The sequence below is a fragment of the Balaenoptera acutorostrata genome, chromosome 16 (assembly GCF_949987535.1).
Source record: "Balaenoptera acutorostrata chromosome 16, mBalAcu1.1, whole genome shotgun sequence".
NCBI lineage: Eukaryota > Metazoa > Chordata > Mammalia > Artiodactyla > Balaenopteridae > Balaenoptera > Balaenoptera acutorostrata.
Window position 1 is genome coordinate 51,522,687 of NC_080079.1, and position 24,559 is coordinate 51,547,245.

The 24,559-nt window shown below is 41.1% G+C and overlaps 1 protein-coding gene across 4 annotated transcripts in view; it reads left to right on the forward strand.

Annotated features, from left to right (window-relative positions):
* GRID1 (glutamate ionotropic receptor delta type subunit 1) overlaps window positions 1-24,559 on the forward strand; it is a 686,590-nt gene that overhangs the window by 439,036 nt on the left and 222,995 nt on the right. For all 4 annotated transcript variants that reach the window (XM_057530323.1, XM_057530324.1, XM_057530325.1 and 1 more), the window contains exon 6: window positions 22,248-22,418. In XM_057530323.1, coding sequence (XP_057386306.1) covers window positions 22,248-22,418 — 171 coding nt within the window. The remainder of the gene's footprint in view (window positions 1-22,247; window positions 22,419-24,559) is intronic.

The following is a 24,559-nucleotide window of genomic DNA, read 5'->3' on the forward strand; positions in this document are numbered from 1 at the left end:
TCCTTTGCCAGGCTGGATAATCATCAGGCACCACACAGAGAAGTGAGAAGCAAGGGTTTGTGTACACACACACACACACCACATGCACACATACACATACACACACACATATGCAAAGACAGGGCTGCTGCTTTCATGTGCAGCTCCTGTAGGAGCTCCCAGGGAGAGTCCTTTCAAAACTGGAACATGAAAGCAGAAATGGAGGCAGGAGAAAATTCAAGCCACCAGAGAGCTTCTTGTGAGGTGTCTTAAATGATGTGTGAGGGCTCATAGAGACAGTAGACTCAGCTTTGGTTCTTTTTACCGCTGTCTCAAACAGAGGATATGTGCACTGAGGCAACCTGTGTCTTAGAGCTGGTTGAAGAATCCAAAGTGAGTATTGTGCAGTTTCAGAAAGGGGAGGGAACCCTTTAATTGTTAGTGATCAGAACTGTGACATAGTTTCCTACAGCCTTGGAGACTGGCTTGTCAGTTACCATGGCAACGAGAGACTGAGGACCAGATGCTGCCTCCATCGTGTCTGGCACTACTCCTGGCCAGGTGTAGAGTTGGCCTCCTGGTCAAGAATTGCTGAAGAGCCCACCTTGTGAGGCCAGGGGGTTCTAAACAACCTCCTCCGTACCCTCAGATCTCTGCTTGTTTGCTGTGGGGCATTGCAAAAACAGTGAGCCACGTGGTTTGTCCTCAGAAGCAAGGAGACTCACATTGTTGAGTACCTACTGTGTGCCAGGCCCTGCTGTGGATGCCTTATAGACAAAACAAATGACATCTGCCCATGAAATCCCACTTAAAGAGATTGCAAGGGCTTCCCTGGTGGCGCAGTGGTTGAGAATCTGCCTGCCAATGCAGGGGACACAGGTTCGAGCCCTGGTCTGGGAAGATCCCACATGCCGCGGAGCAAGTAGGCCTGTGAGCCACAACTACTGAGCCTGCGCCTCTGGAACCTGTGCTCCGCAACAAGAGAGGCCGCGATAGTGAGAGGCCCGCGCACCGCGATGAAGAGTGGCCCCCGCTTGCCGCAACTAGAGAAAGCCCTTGCACAGAAACGAAGACCCAACACAGCCAAAAATAAATAAATAAATAAATAAAATAAAAATAAAGGAATTCCTTTAAAAAAAAAAGAGAGAGATTGCAAGAAATTTGAAGCCATTATAAAAAGGATAGCTTCCTCCTTGTCCTCAGGAAGTTGTGTAAAGGTCCCTGGGTTTTACACTGTCAAGGTCAATCATAGAAAGATCTCCGTGGACACTCGGAGAACTTGGAACTTCCAGTTCACTTGCTTAGGGATGGTGATTTTTTTTCTGAGCCTGAGACACCCCATGCTTGGGGCCCAGCCTTCCTAAATGGCCACCAGCCATTTTTCTCTGATATCTCACCCTGGGCCTAATGTGGATCAGGGATGGGTAGACCACAAGCCTTTCTTCTGTCACTTCTATATCTACTGGAAGCTTCCTGGCTCAGGCCACTTTGACCACCTCCACTCTCCAAGCCACCGAGGGCTTTCCAGCCAGCCATCATTGTCAGTTCACCTGTACTGAAAGAAAATATCTTGGGAGGAAGAACAGCACAAACTTCCTAGAGCATAAGGTATTGCTGACCTCTGTGCGGGTGTGTGTGGGCAGGGGCATGGCGGAGGGGGGGTACAGGGATAGAAGGAAAGTGCAGAAAAATTGTTCTAATTCTTTCTGATTCTTCTACAATAGTAAAACAAAATACAAAAAAAAATCAATATAAAAAATCAATAAAATTATCTTTTCTAACAGCCTTATATATGTAGCATGTTTTGCCAAATTGAGGTTTTCCTGTTTGGTTCAGTGTTATGTCCTACTGTTTTCAATTAATAATATATCATTAACATTTTATCAGCTCAGTAAATAGCATTTGGGGTAATATTTAATAGCCTTGCAGTAGTCTGTCACTTGGAGGGATCATAATTTATGTAAATCTTCACCATTTTTGGAAATGTAGGTTAGTTAATGCTATTGCAAATAATACTGCGATCAACTTCATTATACCTAGATCTGCTGATGTCTCTCTGATTTCTTATGATAGTAAAAATATTGTTTCAGGGTATGGGAGCTCCCAAAGAGCTGAGCTCCTTTTTTCAGAGTGCCTGTCTCATCTCATCCTTATTATGTCTTGTGAACATGAATATAATCTACATAAACAAATATATATTGGTTTTTCATTTTTACCAATATTTGAGATGAAAAAAGCTCACACTGCCTTGATTTAATTTGCATTTCCTTGCTTATTAGTCAAGTCAAACACTTTGAACATTTATTGGTTGATCATGCCTATTTCTAATTTTGTGACTTGGTTGCTTCTGTCCTTTGTGCAAATGTATGTCTTTTGTTATATGACTGGATCTTTACAACAGCCCTCTAAGAGATACATTGTTAAGACCAGAGTACAGATAATAAAATCGAGGCTCTGAAAAGGTCTAAGGTATGAAGACAAGCTGGAATTTTGAGCTCAAGTTGATCTCATTTCAAAGCCTGTGTTATTTCCACGTAGCACTGCTTTTGAACCAGCCCAGCCCTACCTTAATGGGAGATACATTATTGATTTATGTCTAAATTTTAAGGGTCAAAATTTCTGCACCAAAGCAAGTAAATATTCCAGTTATTCTGTTGGATTAGATCATTTAAATATCTTCGTCAAAACTTGGTTTTGCAACTTAAATAGAATTTTCTATTAACCTTGGTTAGTGAACAGAAAAGTCATGAAACTTTGCTTAATTTTCATCCAATAGAAGGGAATGAGCAGGGTCAAAAGGCCAATGGAAAAACAACATTAAGTAGCTTTTATGATTAAACCGAAAGAATCCTGCTTGTTCAAGGCTCTGGCTCTATTCTATGGGTGTCTTTGATGACCCCCATGTGAAACCCCTCCAAGAAGACTTTCAGGGAAAGGGTGGGCACCCTCCTTCCTCTTCCACAGAGTGGAAGCATATCCAAATTCTCTTTTCCCCTCAAAGAAGTGTTCCTCACTAAATCCTCTTTCCTTCAATTTTGACTCTTCTGGACTTTTTATATCTTCCTTGTGGGTGAAAATTTTTGGAGTCCAGAAATTGATTCTCAGTCATTTCCCTTGGCCCATCTGCATATGCACCAGGCACTTCACTATGGAATTTCATATCATTAAAGCTTGGTGCCTCCAAGGGAAATTCCAATTTAGCATAATGGGTCAGTTTAATATAAAATGCCATTTCCTCCCCCAAATATTGGCTTCAGGAAGAAGGGCTCTATCATCCATTAGATTTTTGTATCTCAGCTCGCATGACACAGCCCTGGGAGGGGTGCATACCCCAGGTGAGAAGCAGTCACAGCAACTAGGACAGGAAAGTGTGGTGACAATGGGGCATGAAATTATGGACAGTCATCTACTCCAATGACTTGGAGTAGAAGGTGGCAATATGTGAGGGAGGGTGTGAAGAGATTCGGCTGCATCTCTTGCTACAAGGACTTTGGATTTTATTCTGAGTGAGCTGAGGAGCCACTGGGACATTTTGAGCTGAGGAGTCATGTGATCTGAATTATGCTTTAGAAGGCCCACCCTGACTTCTGCATTGAAAATACACTGTGTGTGGGGGCGGGGTAGGGGTGAAAAAAAGTTTAAAAATTAAGGCCTTTAATTAGAGATGATGGTGGCTTGGTCTGGGGTGATATGAGCATAGGAGGTGAGACGTGCTCAGATTTTGAAGGTGGGGCTGACAGATGTTGCTGACCAAATTGATGTACAAAGAGGGCAAATGACTAGCCCAAGGGCAAACTCCTGGCAAGCATTTAAAGCCGGGAAAGGGAGATGGATATTTTAGGGTGTGAGTGAGGTGAGTGGTAGTTTATGTAGGGTGCTCTGGCTTTGAACCCAGGCATTCTAGCTCAGTTGCTTATACTCTTATTATTTTGCAAACTTTTTGAAGTATAATTGACATTAAAAATACTGCATAATTTGATGAGTTACAATTTGGAGTTTTGACATATTTACTTGTAAAACTATCACCACAGTCATGATAATGCACATTTATATTACCCATGAGAGTTTCTTCATGCCCCTCTGTAATACATTTCTCTCTCCACCTGATCTCAGGCAACCTCTAATCTGTTTTGTCACTATAGATTACTTTGCATTTTCCAGAATTTTATATCAATGGATTAATAAAGTACAGATTATTCTTTTTTTTCCAGCTTATTTCACGTGGCACAGTGATTTTGAGATTCATTTATACTGTTGTGTATATTGATGGTTAATGTTAGTATATGGTGTGAGGCAAGGGTTGAGTTCAATTATTTTATTTTATTTTATTTTTACACATGGTTATTTAATTGCTTCTGCACCATTTGTTGAAAATAGTATCTTTTCCCCTTTGAATCCTTTGCTGAAAATCAGTTGGCCTTCAGTATTTGGGTCTTTTCCTGGACTCTTTATTCTGTTCCATTGGCCTTTATGTTTATCTTCACACCAGTGCCACCCTGTCTTCATACTGCAGCTTTATAGTTAATCCTGAAATCAAGTGGAATAAGTTCTCCACATTTTTCTTTTTGAAAAATGTGCTTCCACCCTTTTAGGTCCTCCACATTTTCATAGGGCTGGGACTAGGGTGAGGCAAATGAGGCACAAAATTCAAGGAGAAACTCACTCTCAAGTGTGTGCATATATCTCACCCTAGTTCTGGCCTGCATTTCCACACACATTTTATTTTTAAAAAATTTTTATTGGAGTATAGTTGATTTCCAATGTTGTGTTAGTTTCAGGTGTACAGCAAAGTGAATCAGTTATACATATATATATATCCACGCTTTTTTAGTTTCTTTTCCCATATAGGCCATTACAGAGGATTGGGTAGAGTTCCCTGTGCTATACAGTAGGTCCTTATTAGTTATCTGTTTTATATATAGTAGTGTATATATGTCAATCCCGATCTCCCAATTTATCCCTCCCTCCTCTTTACCTGGTAACCATAAGTTTTCTACATCTGTAACTTTATTTCTGCTTTGTGGCTAAGTTCATTTGTACCCTTTTTTTAGATTCCACATGTAAGTGATATCATATATTTGTCTTTCTCTGTCTGACTTACTTTACTTAGTATGACAGTATTACTCAGCCATAGAAAAGAATGAAATAATGCCATTTGCAGCAACATGGATGGACCTAGAGATTGTCCACATACATTTTAGAATTAACTTGCCAGTTTCTAGAAAAAGACTTACAGAATATTAATTTCAATTGTGTTGAATCTAGAGATACTTTGAGGGACAGCTAAGGTCCTCACAATATTAAGTCTTCTGATCCATGAACAAGGTATATTTTTTAAAATTTATTGTATCCTTCTGAATTATTTTTAGCAATGTTTTGAAGTGTTAAGTGTACAAAATCTTGTTGTTAAATTCATCCTTACATATCTAATCTAATATTTTAATACAGTTGTAGGTGATGTTGCTTTTTCAATTTAAATTTTCAATTGTTTGTTGCTATCATGCAGAAAATACAATTGATTTCTGAATACTATCCTTGTATCCCACAACCTTGCTAAACTCACTTAGTTCTAGTGGCGTTCATTTGTAGAGTTCCTGGGATTTTCTATGTAGACAATCATGCCATCTGTGAATAAAGACAGTTTATACTTCTTCCTTTCCAATCTGGGTCTCCTTTATTTCTTTTTCTTGCTCTATTGTACTGGCTAGAACCTCCAGTACAATGCTGAATAGACGTAATAAGAGTGGATATCTTTGTCTTTTTCCTGACCTTAGGGGAAAATATTCAGCTTTTCACCATTAATTATGATGTTAGATGCATGTTGATCATAGATATCCTTGATTAAGTTCAAGAAGTTTTACTTTTATTCCTGAGGGTTTTAAAAATAATTGGAAGTTGGATTTTGTCAAATGCTTTTTGTGCATCTATTGAGATAATCACATTCTTTTTCTTTTCTTTTTCTTTTTTAAAATTCTGTGAATACAGAGAACTAAGGAGATTCCTTTTCAAATGTGAAACCAACCTCACAGGACTGGAATAAACCTCACTTGATCTTGATGCTTTTGGGTGTTTTTTGAATTGTTGGATTTAAAGTTAGCTAAAGTATTTCAGCTAAAGTATTAGCTAAGATATTTTAAAGAAGTTTTGTATCTATGTTCACAAGGGATGTTAGTCTGTAGTTTTCTTGTCTTGTAAATCTTTTGTCTGGTTTTGTTATTAGGGTACCACCAGCCTCCTGGATGGGATGTGTTTACTTATCTTCAATTTTTTTGAAAGGGTTTTGTAGAATTGATATCATATCTTCTTTAAACATATTTTAATTCAAAACATATTTTGAATTATTTCTTATATTTTTTTCTGTCCCCCCATTTCTCTCTTCTTCATGGACTTAAATGACATGTATATTAAGTTACTTGAAGTTGTTCCACCACTCATTATTAGTGCTCTGTTGATTCTTTTCAGTTTTTTTTTTTTTTTTCTTCCTATGATTCATTTTGGAGACTTTTTGTTTCCACACTTTCAAGTTCATTTATTTTTCTTCTACAGTGTCTAATTTCCTGTTGATTTCATCTAGAGTACTTTTCATCTCAGACACTGCATTTTTATTTGTAGAAATTCGGTTTGTGTCTTTTATTTTTCTCCCTATCATGCACAAATTTTCCTCTGTCTTCTGGAACATATGGTGTGCATTTATAATATTTACAATTTCTGTTTTAATGTCCTGTTCTACTAATTCTACCATCTGTATTATTTCTGGGCCTGTTTCTATTGACTGATTTTTCTCCTCATTATGGGTTGTATTTTCCTGTTTCTTTTCATGCCTAGTAATTTTTGAGTAGATACTAGACTTTGTAAATTTTACATAGTTTGTTGCTTGAATCCTTTTTATTCCTTTAAATACTTCTTTTCCCCCCTGGGACTCAGTTAAGTTACTTTGGAACATTTTGATTTTTCAAGACTTGCTTTGAAGCTTTGTTAAGCAGGACAAAACCAGTCCTTAGTCTGTTGCCATTTGACCCATTTTTGAGGATTGTTAAACCCCATCCTTTCAGGTGGTCCTTTCCCTCGTAGTTTCCTCATGCACATATGCTAATCGATACTCAGCTCAAGACTCAAAGGGAACTTTCTACACATTTCTAGAGGACTTTTTCTGTGTAGCGCTCTCTTCTCTGGAATTCTGCTTCCTTGGCCTTCTCAAACCCCAAACTCTCTCTTCCACTCATGGAGACCATCAGGTTCTGCCTAGGTTTCCCCTTCCTCTGCGGCAACCTGGAAAGTCTGTTGGAGCAATAAACTCAGGATTATTTCATTTATTTCTTTTTTCTTGGGTATCACTGTTCAGCTATGTCTGTCGTCCCACGTCTGAGAACTATTGTTTCATATGTTTCGTTTGTTTTTTAGTTATTTAAGGTGAGAAGTAAGTTCAACCTGTATTAGTCCATCAAGGTCAGCATCTACACACTTAACTACCATGCTGTATATCTCTAGTCTTCTGAATTTATATTCTCAGATTTTTACACTTGGGTCTACAGAATTGGATCCAGTTTAGATGTAAGGGCTTTGATGTGTTAAATACAGGCCTATAAACTTCAGAGCCATCCATTCCAGAGCTCTGTGCCGTGCAATTTTATTTTAAAAACATCTTTGTAATTTGTTTTTGGTAATATTTCTGGATTTTAAATTATAAATGCAATTAAAAATTACAATTTTCTGTCAGCTCCTTGGGGTTAAAAAAAACACAAGGTGTTAATGTGAAACATAAGGTCTCATTTCCTAGTGGTAGGGATAGTTGTACACAAATAAAAGTGGATTTAAATATTCTTCTGAGGTGAACAAATAGGTATTGCAAACAGAATAATTAAGTGGTTTGTAGCAAGCTAGCAAATGAATGCTGTGAAAGATCAGCCACTATTATATTTATTTTTTTTCTTTTTGAATATCTGCCTGGGGAGTAAGCTGCAAATTAAAGCCTCAACCAGCTTTAAAAGTTTAACAACAGAATGAAAGCATTGGCTTTGTGTTATAGAGATAGTTACTTAGGTCAGAGCTTTAAAAGTTTAAATTTTTGAGGTCCTCATTTTTTGTGTGTGTGGAATTCTGAAGAACTCCATCCTTCCATCCCTCCCTTTCTCTCTCTTCTTCCCTCCCTCTTTTCTTCTCTCTTTTTCCTCCCTCATTCCCTTCCTTCCTTCCTTCATAAGTATTTGCTAGGCTTGGTGCTCAGCGCTAGGAAGGCAGCAGAATATGAGAGATCTATGCCCTGTCCTGGAGGAGCAAGTTCTGGTTCCAGCTCCAGCAAAGATGCAGCGCTAGACAAACACCTGCAGTTTCCTCCAGTGCAGGGAACACTGAGAATTCATAGTGCCCCAGATCTGGATCAGAGTTGTGGGTACACAACAAAGGACCAGAGGATCTGAATAAATGGAGTTTCTTTATGTGGCTCTTGAGACCCCCTTTCCGGGGTGAATTCTGTGCTGCTCTGCTGGAGGCATAGGATTGCATGAAGGGCCACTTCTCTGCCTGTGACTGCAGAGTCCTGTTACATGGAAAATTTCTACTCAGACTCTGCCCCGAGTTATTGAACTGGGCAGACTTTGATTTGTCCTGCTCTCCAAATGGCAGACCAAACTATTTTTAGCCTGTCCCTACAGTTATTTTAGTGCTTTTAATGCCCAGGTCCAGACCTACAGAAATATACATTTCAGGTCCAACTTAGAGCATATTTCAGGAATATCACATCTGAAAAAGAGAGGGTAAGATTAGCAAACGCTGAACCACTTCTGGGAATTGTTTTGACTTACCTTAGATGCTCTAAGTTCACTGGAATTAAGGGAAACTGTATGAGTAGAGGTGGGTGACATGGGGTTGTAAGAATTCAGAACTTGCAAGGTTGGAGGAAGCAGGAAGGCTGAAGAAGATGGAGGGAAAAGAGGGGGGCAGGATGAAGAGGGAGAGACAGGAGACAGTGGAAATAGGAGAGGAGAAAGTGAAAATTAGAGACAGGAAGGAAAGGAGAGGAGAGAAAGGGTGGATGACTCTCACCGATAGCCCACTCAAGCTGTCATCCGTAAATAACCAGCCAATCAGAGGAGCTTTAGGGACTGTCCCCAGTAAATGCTGGGGACATGTGTGTGTCCCCTGGCTCATTGGAGGGCAGATATCCACCTTGTGCTTATGGCCAAATAAAATTGAATAAAATGTGATGAAATAAAAACTCAATTAAATGAAATAGAATAAAAGAGCCACTAAAAATGCAAAGCTCTGGGCAAATTTAACCTTCTCAGGCAAGATGGAAGATTCTCCTGGTAAACGAGCAGGCCTGGGGAGGGTTTCCCAGAACTTCACAGAGAGCCTGAGGGGAAGTCCGTCCAGCCCTCTGGCCACAGGCAGCTGCAGGTCTTTAGGGAACAAGTTCAGCTGCTTATTGCTGGCTGGTCTGACTGGACCGTTCATGGGAATGGGCTGTGATGGAGGAGGTGGGGTGGGGGAGAGCCCTGCCACCTGTACCACTTGGCAACCCGAGTATAAAGGGGCAGGAAGAGTGTGGGCTTGTAATCAGAAACTGTTTGTGCCATTTATAAAAATAAAAGAAGCCATACAAATTTTCAATCAGTGGGCCATTTTAGAGAAAATGATGGAGTGGTTGAGTCCAGTCAAGTATATGCTGGTGTCTCTTGGAGATGAGGAGCAGGAAAGAACTCAAAGCAAATTGGGGTGGTCAGCTATGGGCTCCTTTAGGGGTGAGGAAGAGGCTGCAGGAGCAATGGGGTGACAGGAAGGGCAGGAAAAGGGCTGCTCTGGCTTGCTTGGAGGCCAGGCTGGCGCGGGTCTTCTGTTGGCCTTCTAAGGTTGTAGAAAGAGCTTTAGTTTTTGAGTTAGAAGGATAAGCAGTACTTGCTGCAAAACTTTGTGCTAGAAGTGTTGGATCCCATTGAATTAAAGTCACTGAATTAAGTCAAAAACCCTGGAAGTACTGTTATCCCATGTACTTGATGACACTCAAAGGAATTAAGTGCCTTGTCCAAGTTACAGAGCCAGGAAGAGGAGAAGCCATGGACAGAACCCAAACCCATCTGATTCCAGATGCTACAGCCTCTTCACTTCACTGTATAATATCTTAGACCAGAGCTTCTCAAACATAACATGCCTATGAATCACCTGGGGCTGGTGTCAAAATGCAGATTCTGGTTAGATAGGTCTGGGAGGAGTCTGAGAGTCTGCATTTCTAACAAGCTGGCAGTGATGCTGATTCTTTTGGTCCCTGGGCCACATTTGGAGGAGCAAAGGGGATCCTCTATGGCTATTTTCTATATACTATGTAAAATAGGGAGACTCATGCATGTCCCATGTGTTCTTAGGGGATGAATAATGAGACATGGTATGTCTCTGATCAAAACAACCTCTCAGAAGGTGCCCTTCTTCTCTGCCTTCTGTCCTGGAAATGGAACCAGCACAAGCTTTGGCAGCTTCTTCCTGCCGTGTCTTCCTCACCAGGATGTCTTTGTCTCCTTGGAGCCTTAGCTTGCCTTGCCTTAAGCGCTCCATAGGGACCTGAATACAGCAGGCATTCTGAAAAGCCTGTTGACTTTGCTGGGACTAATTCTTTCATCACAGCTTTATTGAATCCTCCTTCTATCTTCTCAACTTCTCTCAAGCCAGCCTTGTCTGTGAAGTTTCTCTACGATCATCAACTTTAAATTACTGACACCATCTTTTTTATGAGGAAAATAAATTTTATTATTTTTCCAGAGATGGAATAATGCTGGTATCACACAGATGTTTGATAGATCTAGGTCTTTCTAAGGAATAAAAGGAAATGACTAATAATGTGATTGCACAGCCCTATGTAAGTTTAGAACTCTAAATAAATATTTAATAATAGTTTCCCCTGATATCAGAAGGTTCAGAAATTTTACTGAAGTCTTAAAGATCAGACAAAAACTTACTTGTGTATGAGGTTCGCATCTCCTTTGCCAAAATGTGTATTTAGAAAAAGGAGATCCTTATCATTTTGATTGCTATTTCGAAGATTTCTCCTCATTATAAAAATTTATCCTCTTTGCTATTCATACTTGAAGTGAGACTTCTGTAGTGATTCTCCCTCTGTTTTAAGTAAAATATTTTTAAGAAGTTTAAAAGATACACAGCACGATATAACAAACACCTACATGTCCACCATTCAAATTTTGCATTATTTGAGATCTTAATTTTTAAGAAATTGACCATTTCAGATAGATTTGGAGTCTTTTCTATACCCACTTACCTTGGAGTCTGTTCTGTACCCACTTGCCGATCCCATTAAATTCTGTACCAGACAGGTTGATGTTGACTATAAATTACCGAAAAATCTGAATCTGATTTCCTTAAGTGGACCGAAATTTTATTATCTCTCCTTAGAGAAGGCTCAGAGATATGCCATATGGTTACAGGGCAGAGTGATTCAGAGGCTGAGTCGTACCCTCAGGACCCCTGTTTGGTCTGTGGTCCTCAGTGTGCTGGGCCTGCCCTCACATGGAATCTCCCTGTGATTCAAACCTCCAGAGGCAGAAAGTTGCTGTCTCTTCTAGGTCTTCTTAATACTGAGCAAACCTCAGAATCCCTCGAAGAGAACCCCCCCCTCACATCTCAGCAATCAGAAATGGAGTCACGTACCCTCCCTAAAACTGCTGAAAGTAGTAGGACCACGCAGGTTGGCTCAGACCAAGCAGGATGTACCTCTGGTTCTGGGCACAGGGGGTCACTCCGACTTGGAATCCCATGGTGGAGGGCAGGGCACCTGTTCACCTGAGGGCTGTGCCAGCACAGAAGAAGAGGGGCGAGATGGTCAGGAAGGCAGCAGATCTGTTTGTTCCCCAGTGGCAACCCTCTCCTGAGGTCGGTGCGTGTCCTTCACAGTCATGTTTGTATCGTCTCATTACATACATTTCTACTGTTTGATATGTCATTCTGTAACTTGCTCTTCATTGTCTTCCTTTCTTTTTCTGTTTTCCTTAGCTCTGTTATCTACAGCTGTACAGGTAATAACGTAGTACTGTAGATTTATTCAGTCTTTTTTATTCCTGCATAGTAGCTCACCATACAAATTCCATTGCTTCTTGGTTCTATTTTTGTTGTCTTCGTTGTTGATTTTACATCAGAGGTCTGAATGGAAGTGAGGAAGAAGCAGCTAACTCTGACAGATACTGAAACTCCTTTGTCTCCAAATTATTCTGTCAGTGTTGTCATCATCGTTTATATTCTCGCAGTTGGCAGCAAGGAAGACTTTAAAAACCCTTACTAGCTTCCATATCAGCTTTTTGGAGTCAAAGGCTTCTTTGGAAACCTGTGGTCTTTTCTCCACAGGAAAATGCACACGTACTTGTATACTTTACATTTGGGGGGAAAGGTGGGCCCCCCTGAAGCCAGCCAGAGACACTGGCTGAAGACACACGTTACCTCTGAATGGTGACTATCAGATCCCATTCTGTTCCTTTCTGTGCTCTTTAAGAAGGACAATTTTGGTTTTGATCAGTGAATTAAGTATGTCCTGTCTGGGAGGTTGTGAGGATTGGATTTTCTTTCGAATTTTTCTAATTTTTCTTCAGTTTTAACTCTTTGTAAGTGGAGATTTGTAGAGGTTTCCTAATAATTTAATTGAGCCAAAATAAAGATCGCCTAAGCTTCAGTGTGTAGTCTCAGTACAAATTTAGATACAGTAAACATTTTTATTATTCAGTGCATGATGCAAGTCTCACATTTTATTGTTTTCATAGAAATCTTTCTTTAGGTGTGCTACAAGACACAAAAGAGTCTTTTCTTCCCCCTGATGACTGGCAAGAAGGATGTAATGTTACTGGGAGCGTCATCCCTGTTTTCTTCTCTACTTGTTTTAGTTGTTACAATATTTTTGTTAGCAAACTGCATATAATTCTTCCATTGAAAAAGAAGCTAGTTCCAGCAGTAGTTTACTATCTCTCTGTTTTAATTCCACAGTCAGTATGTGCTCCATTTCCTACGTTTTACCATCTTTAAAGATGATCCATTTGGAACCACTTTAGTCCAAGACAGCATCATCTCTCACAAAGATAATCTCTTGAGTGAGCAGTATTGAGAGAGGATTTATAGTGGAGCCTTCTAGATTGCAGGAGAGGAAGGTAACAGAAATTCAGGGGGGATATTTCTGGAGCAACAGAAAATAAATAAGGTGGAACCTGCCAAATATTTACCTTCTTCCACCTATAATAGTGAGATGATTCAAGAATACAATTGGGATTTAACCAAATGGAAAAGGTTACACATGCTTCTCTTGGGACCCTCAGAACTAGGCCTCCTTTTAATATTAATGACAGTGAACTTTGGAGAAGGCAGGCAAATGAAGCAAATGTAAATTGTAGCATAGGAACTGAGGTTTAGTCAATCACACAGCCAAGACACATAGAGAGGGATTTGGGAGATGGATAGGTATCCCAAGAAAAAGGCAGGGCCATGCCTTAAAGAATTAAAATTCTATATACAAGGTTGAGTAGTATGTCTTTACAGAAGAATAATTAGCTTGAATGACACTCCCAAAAGGAAAAGAACTAAAAAAGGTGGAAGTAATGTATTTTAAAAATAGTTTAAAATAGGTCACTGAACAGTCAAGAGTAATGTCCACAAGAGCCAAATATAAAGTGAAAATGGAAACTCTGGGAAATAGTTGAGCTTCAAATTAGGTTTTGCCTTAAATCTATTGGTCACGCTGTGGAGACCTTGAGCTTTTGTTCTTCTGGCTGTGTGGGACATAGAACACATGAGGTCCAGTGTAAGGGCCAAGCAAATGAGAGATTTCCACATAAAGCTGGAGACTTACATCCTCAGTATAAGGGTTGATGAGAAACAAACCCACTGTGCAGAAGGGAATAGGAAGGGAAATTTCCTGCCTTGACTTGGAGTTGTCTAGAGGAGGGATATTTTCTTGAGAAGTGATAACTCTCATGCAGGCTTGTGATCCAAGTCACACCACCTATGGTGCCTAACAAAGCACAAAGGGAAATCTCATGTTAAATTATGTGGTTATAGATTGGGAGTGATCCTAGCTAGGTGGTAGAAGCAAGCATAAATATTTTCCAAAGTAATGGCAATCGCGTCAAACTTCAAAGAATTCCTAAGGAAGTTCTAGGAGAATAAGATTGCATGTGAGAAAGAAAGAGAGGGAGAGAGGGAGGGAGGGTGGAAGGAAGGAAGGAAGGGAGGAAGAAAGGAAGGAAGGAAAAAGGGAAGGAGGGAGGGTGAGAGAGAAAGAAAAGCCATCATGAGTGAAATCCCAGGAAAAAAAAAAAGGGGGGACAGCTTCATCAGATCTGAAGTGACTTTAGATATTAGAATTATCTGACATAGAATATGAAATAAGTACGCTTAGGTATGTTTCAAGAGTAAAGAGATGCCGGAAAATATGAGCAAGGAATAAAAACGCGTTTTAAAAATAAGCAGAATTAAGAAAGAAACGGAGCTTCAGGAAATTAAAAACCTAATAATTGAACCTAAAAAAAAATCAAAGTGGACACATATAGAGAAAGAATTAGTGAAGTGGAAAATATGAAGAGATTATTTGGGATGTAGCCCAGAGAAACAGAGAGGTGGAAAATATGAAAGAGAGGTTAATAAACATAAAAGATAGAATAAGATCTAACATACTGTTGATTGGATTACCAGAAGGAAATAGGACATAACAGGGAAAAATAACATTAAAGGATATTATGGTTTAGACTCCTCTAGAATTATTGAAAGAAACTAAACCCCAGATCTAGGAAGCCCAAGGATCAGGAGCAGAATAAAAATGAGAAATGCACACCTCATAGTGTGACTGCAGAACACCAGAGACTATAAAAAGTCTGAAGAGCATCCAGAGAGAAAACACGGGTCATCTTCAAAGGAATGACAGTTAAACTGATTCCTAATAACTGGAGGTTGTGGCCTGAATAATGGTCCACAAAGATATCCAGGGCCTAGTCCCTGGAAACTGTGAGTGTCACCTTATATGGCAGAAGAGATTTTGTAACATGATTAAGTTAACAGTCTTGAAATGGGGAGATTACCTTGGGTTATCCAAGTGTACCCTAAATACAACCCCAAGTGTCCTTTTAAGAGGGAGGCAAAGGGATATTTAACTATACAGTAGAAGAGAAGTGCTGGCAACCACGAGAAACTGTAAGAGGCAAGGAACAGATTCTCCCCTAGAGCCTCTGGAAGGAGTATATCCTTGCCAACATTCTCATATCAGCCCAGTGAGACTGATTTTTGGACTTCTGGCCTGTGGAACTGTGACAGAATAAAATGCTGTTGTTCCAAGCCACTAAGTTTATGTTAATTTGTTATTGCAACCATAGGAAACTAATACACTGGACAAAAATAGAAGCAAGAGTACAGTGTAATATTATCTTCACTGTGCTATGAAAAATAGTGTTCAACTTAGAATTTTCTATTTCAAGAATGAGCTAAGCAAAAGATATTTTCGAATAAACAGAAACTAAGTTTATCACCAGTAAACCCACATTAAAGGAAATCCTAAATGATATACTTCAGGGGGAGAAAAATGATCTCAGATGTGAGGTTTGAGGTCCACAGAAATATGTTTAACAAATATATTGATAAATATTGGTTAAGTAGATAAATATTAACTGTATAAAACAATGGAAATCATGTGTGATAAGAGGGCACAAAGAAAGATAGAATTAAAATACTAGATATCATTATCACAGTTGAAACGATGGTGATTAGATATAAAGATTGAAGAAGAGAGTAAAAAATATTGATTAATTTTACACTTTTATGCATATTAAAATATCTATGATATCCAATGAGAGAATAGTGGATAATATAACTTCTAAAAGAGGGTAAGAAAATGAAAATAGGAAAAAATCATTCAAGAGGAAGCTAAAAAGAAGGAAGAAAAAAGAAATGGTAAAATATGTAAATAATATGATAAAATTAATCCATATATGTATGTAATCATAGTCCAATACAAATGGATTAAGATTTCTACTCAAATGTCTAGGACGGATATAAAAAATTGAGTATATTTTGCTTACAGGAGTCCCACCTAAAATGTGAGACAGAGGAAGACTGACAGCAAAGTAATGAGAAAAAAGCAGGCAGATTCTAACCAAAATAAAACTGGTGTAGATATGTTAATAACAGTAGACTATAAGGCAAGGTGCATTACTAGAAATAAAGAGGATATCTAAATAATGATAAAAGGTTCAGTTGAGCAAGGGGTTGTGATTCTAAACTTACATGTAATTAATAAAAGACAATATGGTTTTTGAAAATATAGACTGAATACAAAGAGAAATAGAAAAATTCCTCATCTAATGGACCTAAAAACAGACCATTGAAATCAACAACAATTGGACAGTGAACATGCATGAAACATTCATGCAAACTGTCACAAAGTGAGGCTCAATAAATTTTAAAGGATTTGTATCACACGGTCCACATTCTTGGGTTACAATGCATTTAAAGTTAAATCAGGGCTTCCCTGGTGGCGCAGTGGTTGAGAATCTGCCTGCTAATGCAGGGGACACGGGTTCGAGCCCTGGTCTGGGAAGATCCCACATGCCGTGGAGCAACTAAGCCTGTGAACCACAACTACTGAGCCTGCGCGTCTGGAGCCTGTGCTCCGCAACGGGAGAGGCCGCAATAGTGAGAGGCCTGTGCATCGCGATAAAGAGTGGTCCCCGCTTGCCACAACTAGAGAAAGCCCTTGCACAGAAACGAAGACCCAGCACAGCCAAAAATTAATTAATTAAAAAAAAAAAAAGTTAAAAAAAAAAAGAAAAAAGAAAAAAAAAAGTTAAATCAATATGAAGATTACTAAAAAACAAAAAAATAACCTCATGTTTGGAAAATTTTGGAAAAAAAGTCTCTAGTAAACTACTCATGGGTCAAAAATAAATCAAAAAGGAATTTTAGAAATAATGATACAATTAATATATATGATAACTTGTGGGACACAACCAAAGCAATGTTCGGGTGTAGATATATAGTCTTAAATACTTCATTAGGAAAAACAAAAGCTTTCCTAAGCTTCATATGAAAAAATGTTTGAAAAATAACCACTTAATAAATCCAAAGAAAATAGAAAAATAAAAATAATAAAGATGAGTAGACATTAATGAAATAGAAAACCAACACATAAAAGAGTATCAGTTAAGCCAAAACTTACTTTTTAAAGAGAATTTATAAAATACACAAACTTCTAGGATCAAAGTGAGAGAGACACAAATACCGATTATTAGAAATGGATGATGGCACACAACTTTAGACGCACTGGAGAGAATAGAAGAAGTAGAGTGACACTGTGAACAGCTTATGCCATTAATTGGAAAATTTGGACAACATGGCTGAATTTTTAGAAAAAAAGTGACTTAGGGCAAGGAAGGCAAAACAAGCAAAATTCCTATAAAAATAAGGAAATTTAATTAGTAATAAAAATCTTTCTACAAAGAAAACACCAGTTTAGATGAATTTATAGGCTAGTTCTACCTAACATTCTGGAAGCTGGAGAAGGTATTTGCAGCATGTGACAAAAATGTAATATCCAGAACTAAAAAAAAAAGTCCCACAAATCAATATGCAAGATATCCAACCCAGGAAATTGGACAAAAACACAGACGCAAGAAAGGAAACACAAATGATTCATGAATGTATGAAAGATATTTAACTCTATTAAGAATTAGGGAAGTGGAAATTAAAGTCCAGTGATGTACCAGTTCATTCTCACCAGATTGGCAAATATTAGGAAGTCATAGGATGTTAGGAGCAGGGAACGATGCAGAACAACAGGAACTCTCTTCACCACACACAATTATAAGTGGATACAAATCACTTTGGAAATTTGGTATTACCTAGTAAACTTGAACATGTACATATTCTCCCATGGAAGAATTCTAATTCTAGGTATATAGAGAAATTCTTAAAAGTATGTACCAAGACACACAGGCAGGAAAAATGTACATAGAAGCTTTGTTCCTAATAGCAAAGAAGCAAAAACATTCAAATGGTAACCACAATAGGGTGAATATATTGTGGCAGAATCACACAGCATAATAGTACAGCTGTGAAAATGAATAAACCAGAGCTGCATCCATCACCATGAATAGATCACAAAAACATAATGTTAAACCCAGTGGGTTTTAGACGTTGGTGAGTACTGGAATTGTCTGGAGAGCCAGTGGAGACACAGAAGCCTTGCTTGTGGAAATGGGACTGGACTGTACCTCTGTAATTTTGCCAGTTCCCCAGGTGATCCTGATACACAACAAAGTTTGAGAACCACTGTGTTAAAACACAGTTGTAAGAGGCGTGCAGACTGTTTAGCTTACACAAAGGTGAACAAAAGGTACAAGACTAAGATATATATTATTTAGGTTACATACATAAGTTATAGCAAGACAAAGGCAGCTCCTGGTGAGGAGGAAATGGTAAGCATTTGGGGAGGAGGCATCCAACCAAGATGCAGGTTATTTTTTGATGGAAGGTACACTAAAATCATTTTATTATTCATACTTTATGTAATGTTTGTGCATTAAGATATATTTCACAAGGCAAACTTAAAAAGTAATCAAATAAGCAAGATTTATTTTGAGCCTGTGCCCTTCAGCACTTCAGTGAGCTTCTGCGTATGATGTGTTACTGTTTCATTGCTGCCTTGATGACTTTGGTGAGGTCAGTGGAGATCACACAGTATATACACATTGTCTTGTTTCTTCTGCTCATCAGCAGCACTGTCTGGAAGGAATGTCCAACTGGGACAGAGGGGAAGTTTGTTCTCCATGTGGGTTGTGTCAGTAGGCTGCTTGCATTGCCCTCTGCACCCTTAGGAAGGCCCGGAGTTTGGTCCTATTCACAGTGGTCCAGAGGCTGACCTGGTGTGCACCCTGGAGGCAGTGCCTGCCTGACAGCAGCGAGCAGATACCTGTGTGCAGCCCAGTGGTACTGAAGGGACATGGTGGGGCCAACAGGACAGGAGAGGGCCTGGCATGAAGCTGCCGGAACTGATCGATGATGCAGGCTTGGAAGTCTCCAAGGGAAGGATACATTCCTAGGAGAAGTGACCCTTTTTCTTGCCTCCAAGCGATCCGAGGGAGTTGCTTCCATGGATTCTTAGAATGTGATTGCAGCTATCTCTGTACTAGATACTAAGGATAGGCCCAGAAGTGTGGGGAGGTGTGTAGGAGTGCTTTGGCAGACAAGACTATGTGCTTCAACCCCGAGTGAGTGGGTGAGAATTGGGCCACGGGAGATGGGAGGTCTGCAGAAATCCAGCTGATCCTTACTCTGAGGAAGGCTTATAGCAGCTAATGGGTTGGAGGAAGCTGTACCAAGTTCTCATCTCTGACCTGGGTAGGCAGAATTGAAAAGGAATAGTCTGGAGATCAGGGCTACTTGGGACGGGGACCCAGCCCCCTTGATTAGGTCCTGGCTGCCCTGACTTCTTTAGCCACTCACGCCAGGTGCTGCTGCATGTGGCCAGGGAAGGTGAGGGTTACACCTATTAGAAAGGTACTGTGTTCCGCCATCAGCCAGGTCCCCTACAATTTCCAGGGTTCTTCTTGGGGCACAGTAGGGAGGGTTCAATGCCACTGACTCTCCCATCGGGAAGTTGAGGGTGCAGGAGAGGTTTAATAAAAGAACTTCTATGGTGACCTCTGCTATGAAGAGTAAGCGAGAAAAACAAAAGGTTTGTAACATATCCATTTCCTTTCCAAGGTGTGCTGGCTTTGATGAAGCCCTTTATGCATAATTCAAATTACATTCTTCATGACCTCATGATTTTTCTAGGTTAAAAAAAAAAAATCCCCCTCTCCCCCACCACAAAGGCCTCTATATTCCTTCTCCAAGTAAAGCTGACCACTCCGCTCATTGCTCTTTCTTATAGTTCTACTTACTATTAGGTCAGAATATGATTTCTCTCATCTTACCATCCTATGCTTGGGGCAAGGCATCCATTAGCAGGACAGCTAAGAGCAGAGCACAAACGTCCAGGCTCAGCTACATTCTCTGCTTCGTTTCCTGAAGCCCAACTGGGTCGTGGCCCGTCTCACTTGGTGGTCCTATAAGAACATTCTGCAATTTCCTCACCATTGATTGTCAGTTGGTTCCAATCCAACAAGATCACTGTCCCTTAAACAGACTTTTGTCTGAAATACAAAGTTTAAGTGGCTTAAACCCAGATTCAATAGGTAACAGCACTTTAATTCTTTTGAAATGCCTGCAGTTCTGCATACTTGGGAACTACTGATCATTCTAAAAGGATGCAACTCTTAATTTCTTCCTTTCTCCCAGATCTAGCATATGGCTACAACTGACCACTCTGTCTACACACTCATATTGAGTACCTAGGGCAGTTCCTGAAATACTTTGTTTACCCTTATACTCTTAAACATGTTATGTTCTTTTTTTTTTTTTTTTTTTAATGGCTGTGTTGGGTCTTCGTTTCTGTGCGAGGGCTTTCTCTAGTTGTGGCAAGCGGGGGCCACTCCTCATCGCGGTGCGCGGGCCTCCCACCATCGCGGCCTCTCCCGTTGCGGAGCACAGGCTCCAGATGCGCAGGCCCAGCAATTGTGGCTCACGGGCCCAGTTGCTCTGCGGCATGTGGGATCCTCCCAGACCAGGGCTCGAACCCGTGGTCCCCTGCATTGGCAGACAGATGCTCAACCACTGCGCCACCAGGGAAGCCCCATGTTATGTTCTTGTTTAAGTGATTTTGAAACTCCTGATCACTCATTTCTAACCTCATTAGGTCCATTTATACCATCTCATTGTCTCAACTCTAGACTGTGTCATCTGCAAGGAGGAAGACTTAAGACCAATTTTAAAACACAGTTATTCACAGTTAAAATCTTGACATGCAATCAACACTGATGGAGTCACTTCTTAGAACCAGTGAACCAGGGCTTTCTTAACCTGACTCTCTCCCACCGCCAAAACCCTCGGTGAATGTCCATTTCTTGTAGTTCCTGTGTTGATCTCAGACATGGAGCTGTTTTGTTCCTCTCTAATCCTCGCTCCATAGAGCAGCCAGAGATTTTTTTAAAATGTAAATCTGACTGTGGCTAGTTGGTGCATAAAATCTTTCAAGGGCTTCTCATTGTCTCTAGTGTGGATGATTTAGCGGGATTTACTGAACCCCACACCCATATCTGGCCCAGGACACAGATCCCACTCTGCCTTTGACCATCCCACCCCCCTGCCAGTGGCCCTGCCCCTCCCTAGGTTGGAGGGGCACCCCGCTACCTGTACCAGAAGAGGGTAACACAGGGTGCCACCTGTTGCTCACATCTTTAGGAGCACGGCCAACAACTCAGCTCTGCACTGCCCCTCCCCCTCCCCCCCCCCACCTGCAAGCACTTTGCCTAACAAGGTCATCCTTCAGGTTCAGCTTCAGCACTAATTCCTCACACACGCTTCATCCTGGAAAGAGCTCCCCTTAGCCTGCTCCCTTTGCTATTTCTATGCGTGAGAGTGCTCATTTAAAGTAGGATAATGATAGGATCTTCCTCATAGAATTCCTAGGGTTGTTGTGAGTACCAACTGAGAAAATGTGTGTAAAGAGCTTAGCAAGTGGTCTTATGTGGAAGCACGATGGGTTTCCTTTGCCCCTAGATTTCCATATGACATCACTCAGCATATTTCATCCTATGATGAAACCTTGAGTTTCATCAGATGGGATTAAGCCTGACTCATTCACTGCTATATGCCCAGCGCTCAACACAGAACAAATCACAGAGGAGCTGTTGGGTAGATTTTGTGCAATGAATGAGTGGACATATTTTTAAAATTTGTATGCAAATCTTTTTTTTAAAAAAAATCTAATTATTAAAGAATTAGGGGAAACTCATTGCATTTTGGTCAGCTATGCCAGAGAAAACCAGTTTTCCTTGTCTAAATCAGGTAGATGACTCCCAACAGGAAATTTAGCCTTTAATTCCAGCTAATGCCTGTTGTGACATTTGACAGCACTGGTTCTTTTAGAGTTTGACTCCGTGGAAGCCAGTGCATTGGTGGTTTAGCTGCAGATATCTTTTCCTGTCCTTCAGGGAAGGTGTTGAATAATCCTGTTTGCATTTTAGGGTAAGCAAGTATTATTTGTAAATAAGCAACAAATGAATTCTTTGACCTTGGGCCCAAACTCATAACCCCTTTGGCATCAGCTATTTAGGCTGTAGACCTAGACAACTACTGGTAAGTCTTTTGCAGAGATCATGAGTTCATGAGTCAATGGTAAACATTTCTGGTTATCTTCCCAGGAAATCAGTGACCCAGAGATCCTGGATCTGGTCCACAGCGCCCTTGGCAGGATGACCGTGGTCCGGCAGATCTTCCCATCTGCAAAGGACAACCAGAAATGCATGAGGAACAACCACCGCATCTCTTCCCTGCTCTGCGACCCCCAGGAAGGCTACCTCCAAATGCTGCAGGTCAGTGCTTGCCTCCCAAGCTCCCTCCAGGAGGGAGTCTCACCCGTACACTTGGCCTGTCATGGTCAGCGATATGCCTCAGCTCTGGCTGAGTGCCCTTGCTCACCAACTTTAATAACTAGAACTCTCTCATTTGCTGAAATTGAAACCAGTCAACTGGGCAGCGCCTCTAAGCACATTAGCAGGCAGTTGTGGCCATTGTCAGCAGACAGGACATATGAGCTCACTGGGTGCCTCTAATATATAAAAGTTGCATGCTTAGGGAGTAAGGAGACTCCTGTCTCTTAGGCTTCTGTGATGACTGTTTTGTGGGGCATGATTTCATCTGGCAGGACTGGGGGTAGAGCCTTCCTGCGGGGAGTCATCATTTTGAACCTGTTTTAAGTTCTTCCGTGTAGAAAGTCAATAATATGGAAACAACTGGGAACTGTCCCAGTTCATCTTCTGAATGCTGAGGCTTAGGTCAACCAGAACATGCTGGATTCCCAGCTGAGCAGGGAGGGGCAAAAGGGTAGGAGCCTCACTTGCCCACCTGTTCCATTCCTTCCAAGATGAGAAGTACAGTGTGTATGGTTAGTTACTCTGCCACTCTCTTGACAGAGGTGCAATAGGGTTAGCTCCTCTTGGGCCAGGGAGGAGGATGTGGAGCTGTGCACCTGTTGTGAGAGGTGGTTTTCTCCCTGGATGTTTGGGGGTAACAGTGAAGCACTGTGGAGACTGTCTGTTGGTAGCCCGGCATCTGCATCTCCACTAGGAATAGAGCACCCAAGAAAACTTCCATTTGATGCTTGGAAATTTCTCCCAGTTGGGTTTGTGAAAAGTGCTCAGAAGTTTGTGCATGGGATATGCTTGCCACTCAGCATTTGAAATTAGTTACACCTTCTTTACTTAGCCAGGCGTAAGGATTGTAGGGCAGAAATGGGCTGTATCTGCCACCTGAGTATCAGTGCCACCCCAGAACATCTTGGTATCATCTAATCAGGGGGCACATGTTTTGCGGAAGGGGGTAATTAGAATCTCTAGGGTAGGGTGGGTACATGTGTGATTTGCCATGGTACCAAATCCAGTCTGTAACCTTATATGGGCGGGGCGGGGAAAGGAAACACGCTCCAATAGACAGCAAACGCTAGAAATATGTTCTTGGTTGATAGGGAAACACAGAAGACACTGGGATTTTAGCTGGAGTAACTCCTTCTTCCCCAAAGCCCATGGCTTCAGGGAGCCATCACAAGGTCTGGGGTCTTTTTAAGGTGGTGAAGGGTTGACCGAGAGAGTGGACCAAAGGCCTCCACAGGGCCATGGACTTGAGAGCCCTGGGCATATGGGCCAGACGTGGAAGGTGCTTAATGCAAGGATTTGTGTTTTTGGATCTTGCCGTGACCTGTTCTGCCTTCCTCTCTTCTGGAGTTTGGAAGAAGAGGTGAGGGGCTCTCATGGTGCCTCTGTATTTACCACCCCACTCTCCGTGTGGATGGAAGTGCAGTGCGACCATGTGGCCCAGGCAGTGTGTGCTCATCCCCACCCGGGGCAGGACAGGGAGGTGCCGGCCACTCTCTATGGGGCCAGACCCCGGGAAGGTCTCACTCCTAGGAAGGTCCCCCCAGCTTCTCTCTCCTCAAAGGGCTTCGTCCTCCTCCAAACGTACACCAGCCCTGCTGCGCCCTGCCCCATACCCCCCATCCATTTTTCTCAGTTCTTGCTTACCATACTGCACTCCTTCTACTCCAGGAGAAAGGAGGGCTGCTTCCCGTTACACCAACACGTGCTGCCCTGATGGGGTGGAGGGAGAGGAGAAAGTACTTCCTGTCTAGGTCTTGATTACTCATTTTGCCCTGGGCAAAAGGCTTAGGTGAGCTCTTTGGTTGCGCATCAAACACGTTGGATACAAAGAATCTGTCCTGGAGGCCAAGAGAGAAAAGGAGACTGATGGTAGCAGCGAGGAATGCAGTAGAGGGCTTTCTGAAATGGCACACACCCATTAGGAGGATGAACAAAGCCATGGCTCTGAGGTGGGTAGCTAGTCATCATCAAGTGAGGTCAGTGCAATATCGAACCTAGAATCCTGGCCACCCTACCTCTCTTTGTTCCTTCTGAGACCCAGGCACTACATAAAGTGCAAGATTTAAGAGTGACATCATAGA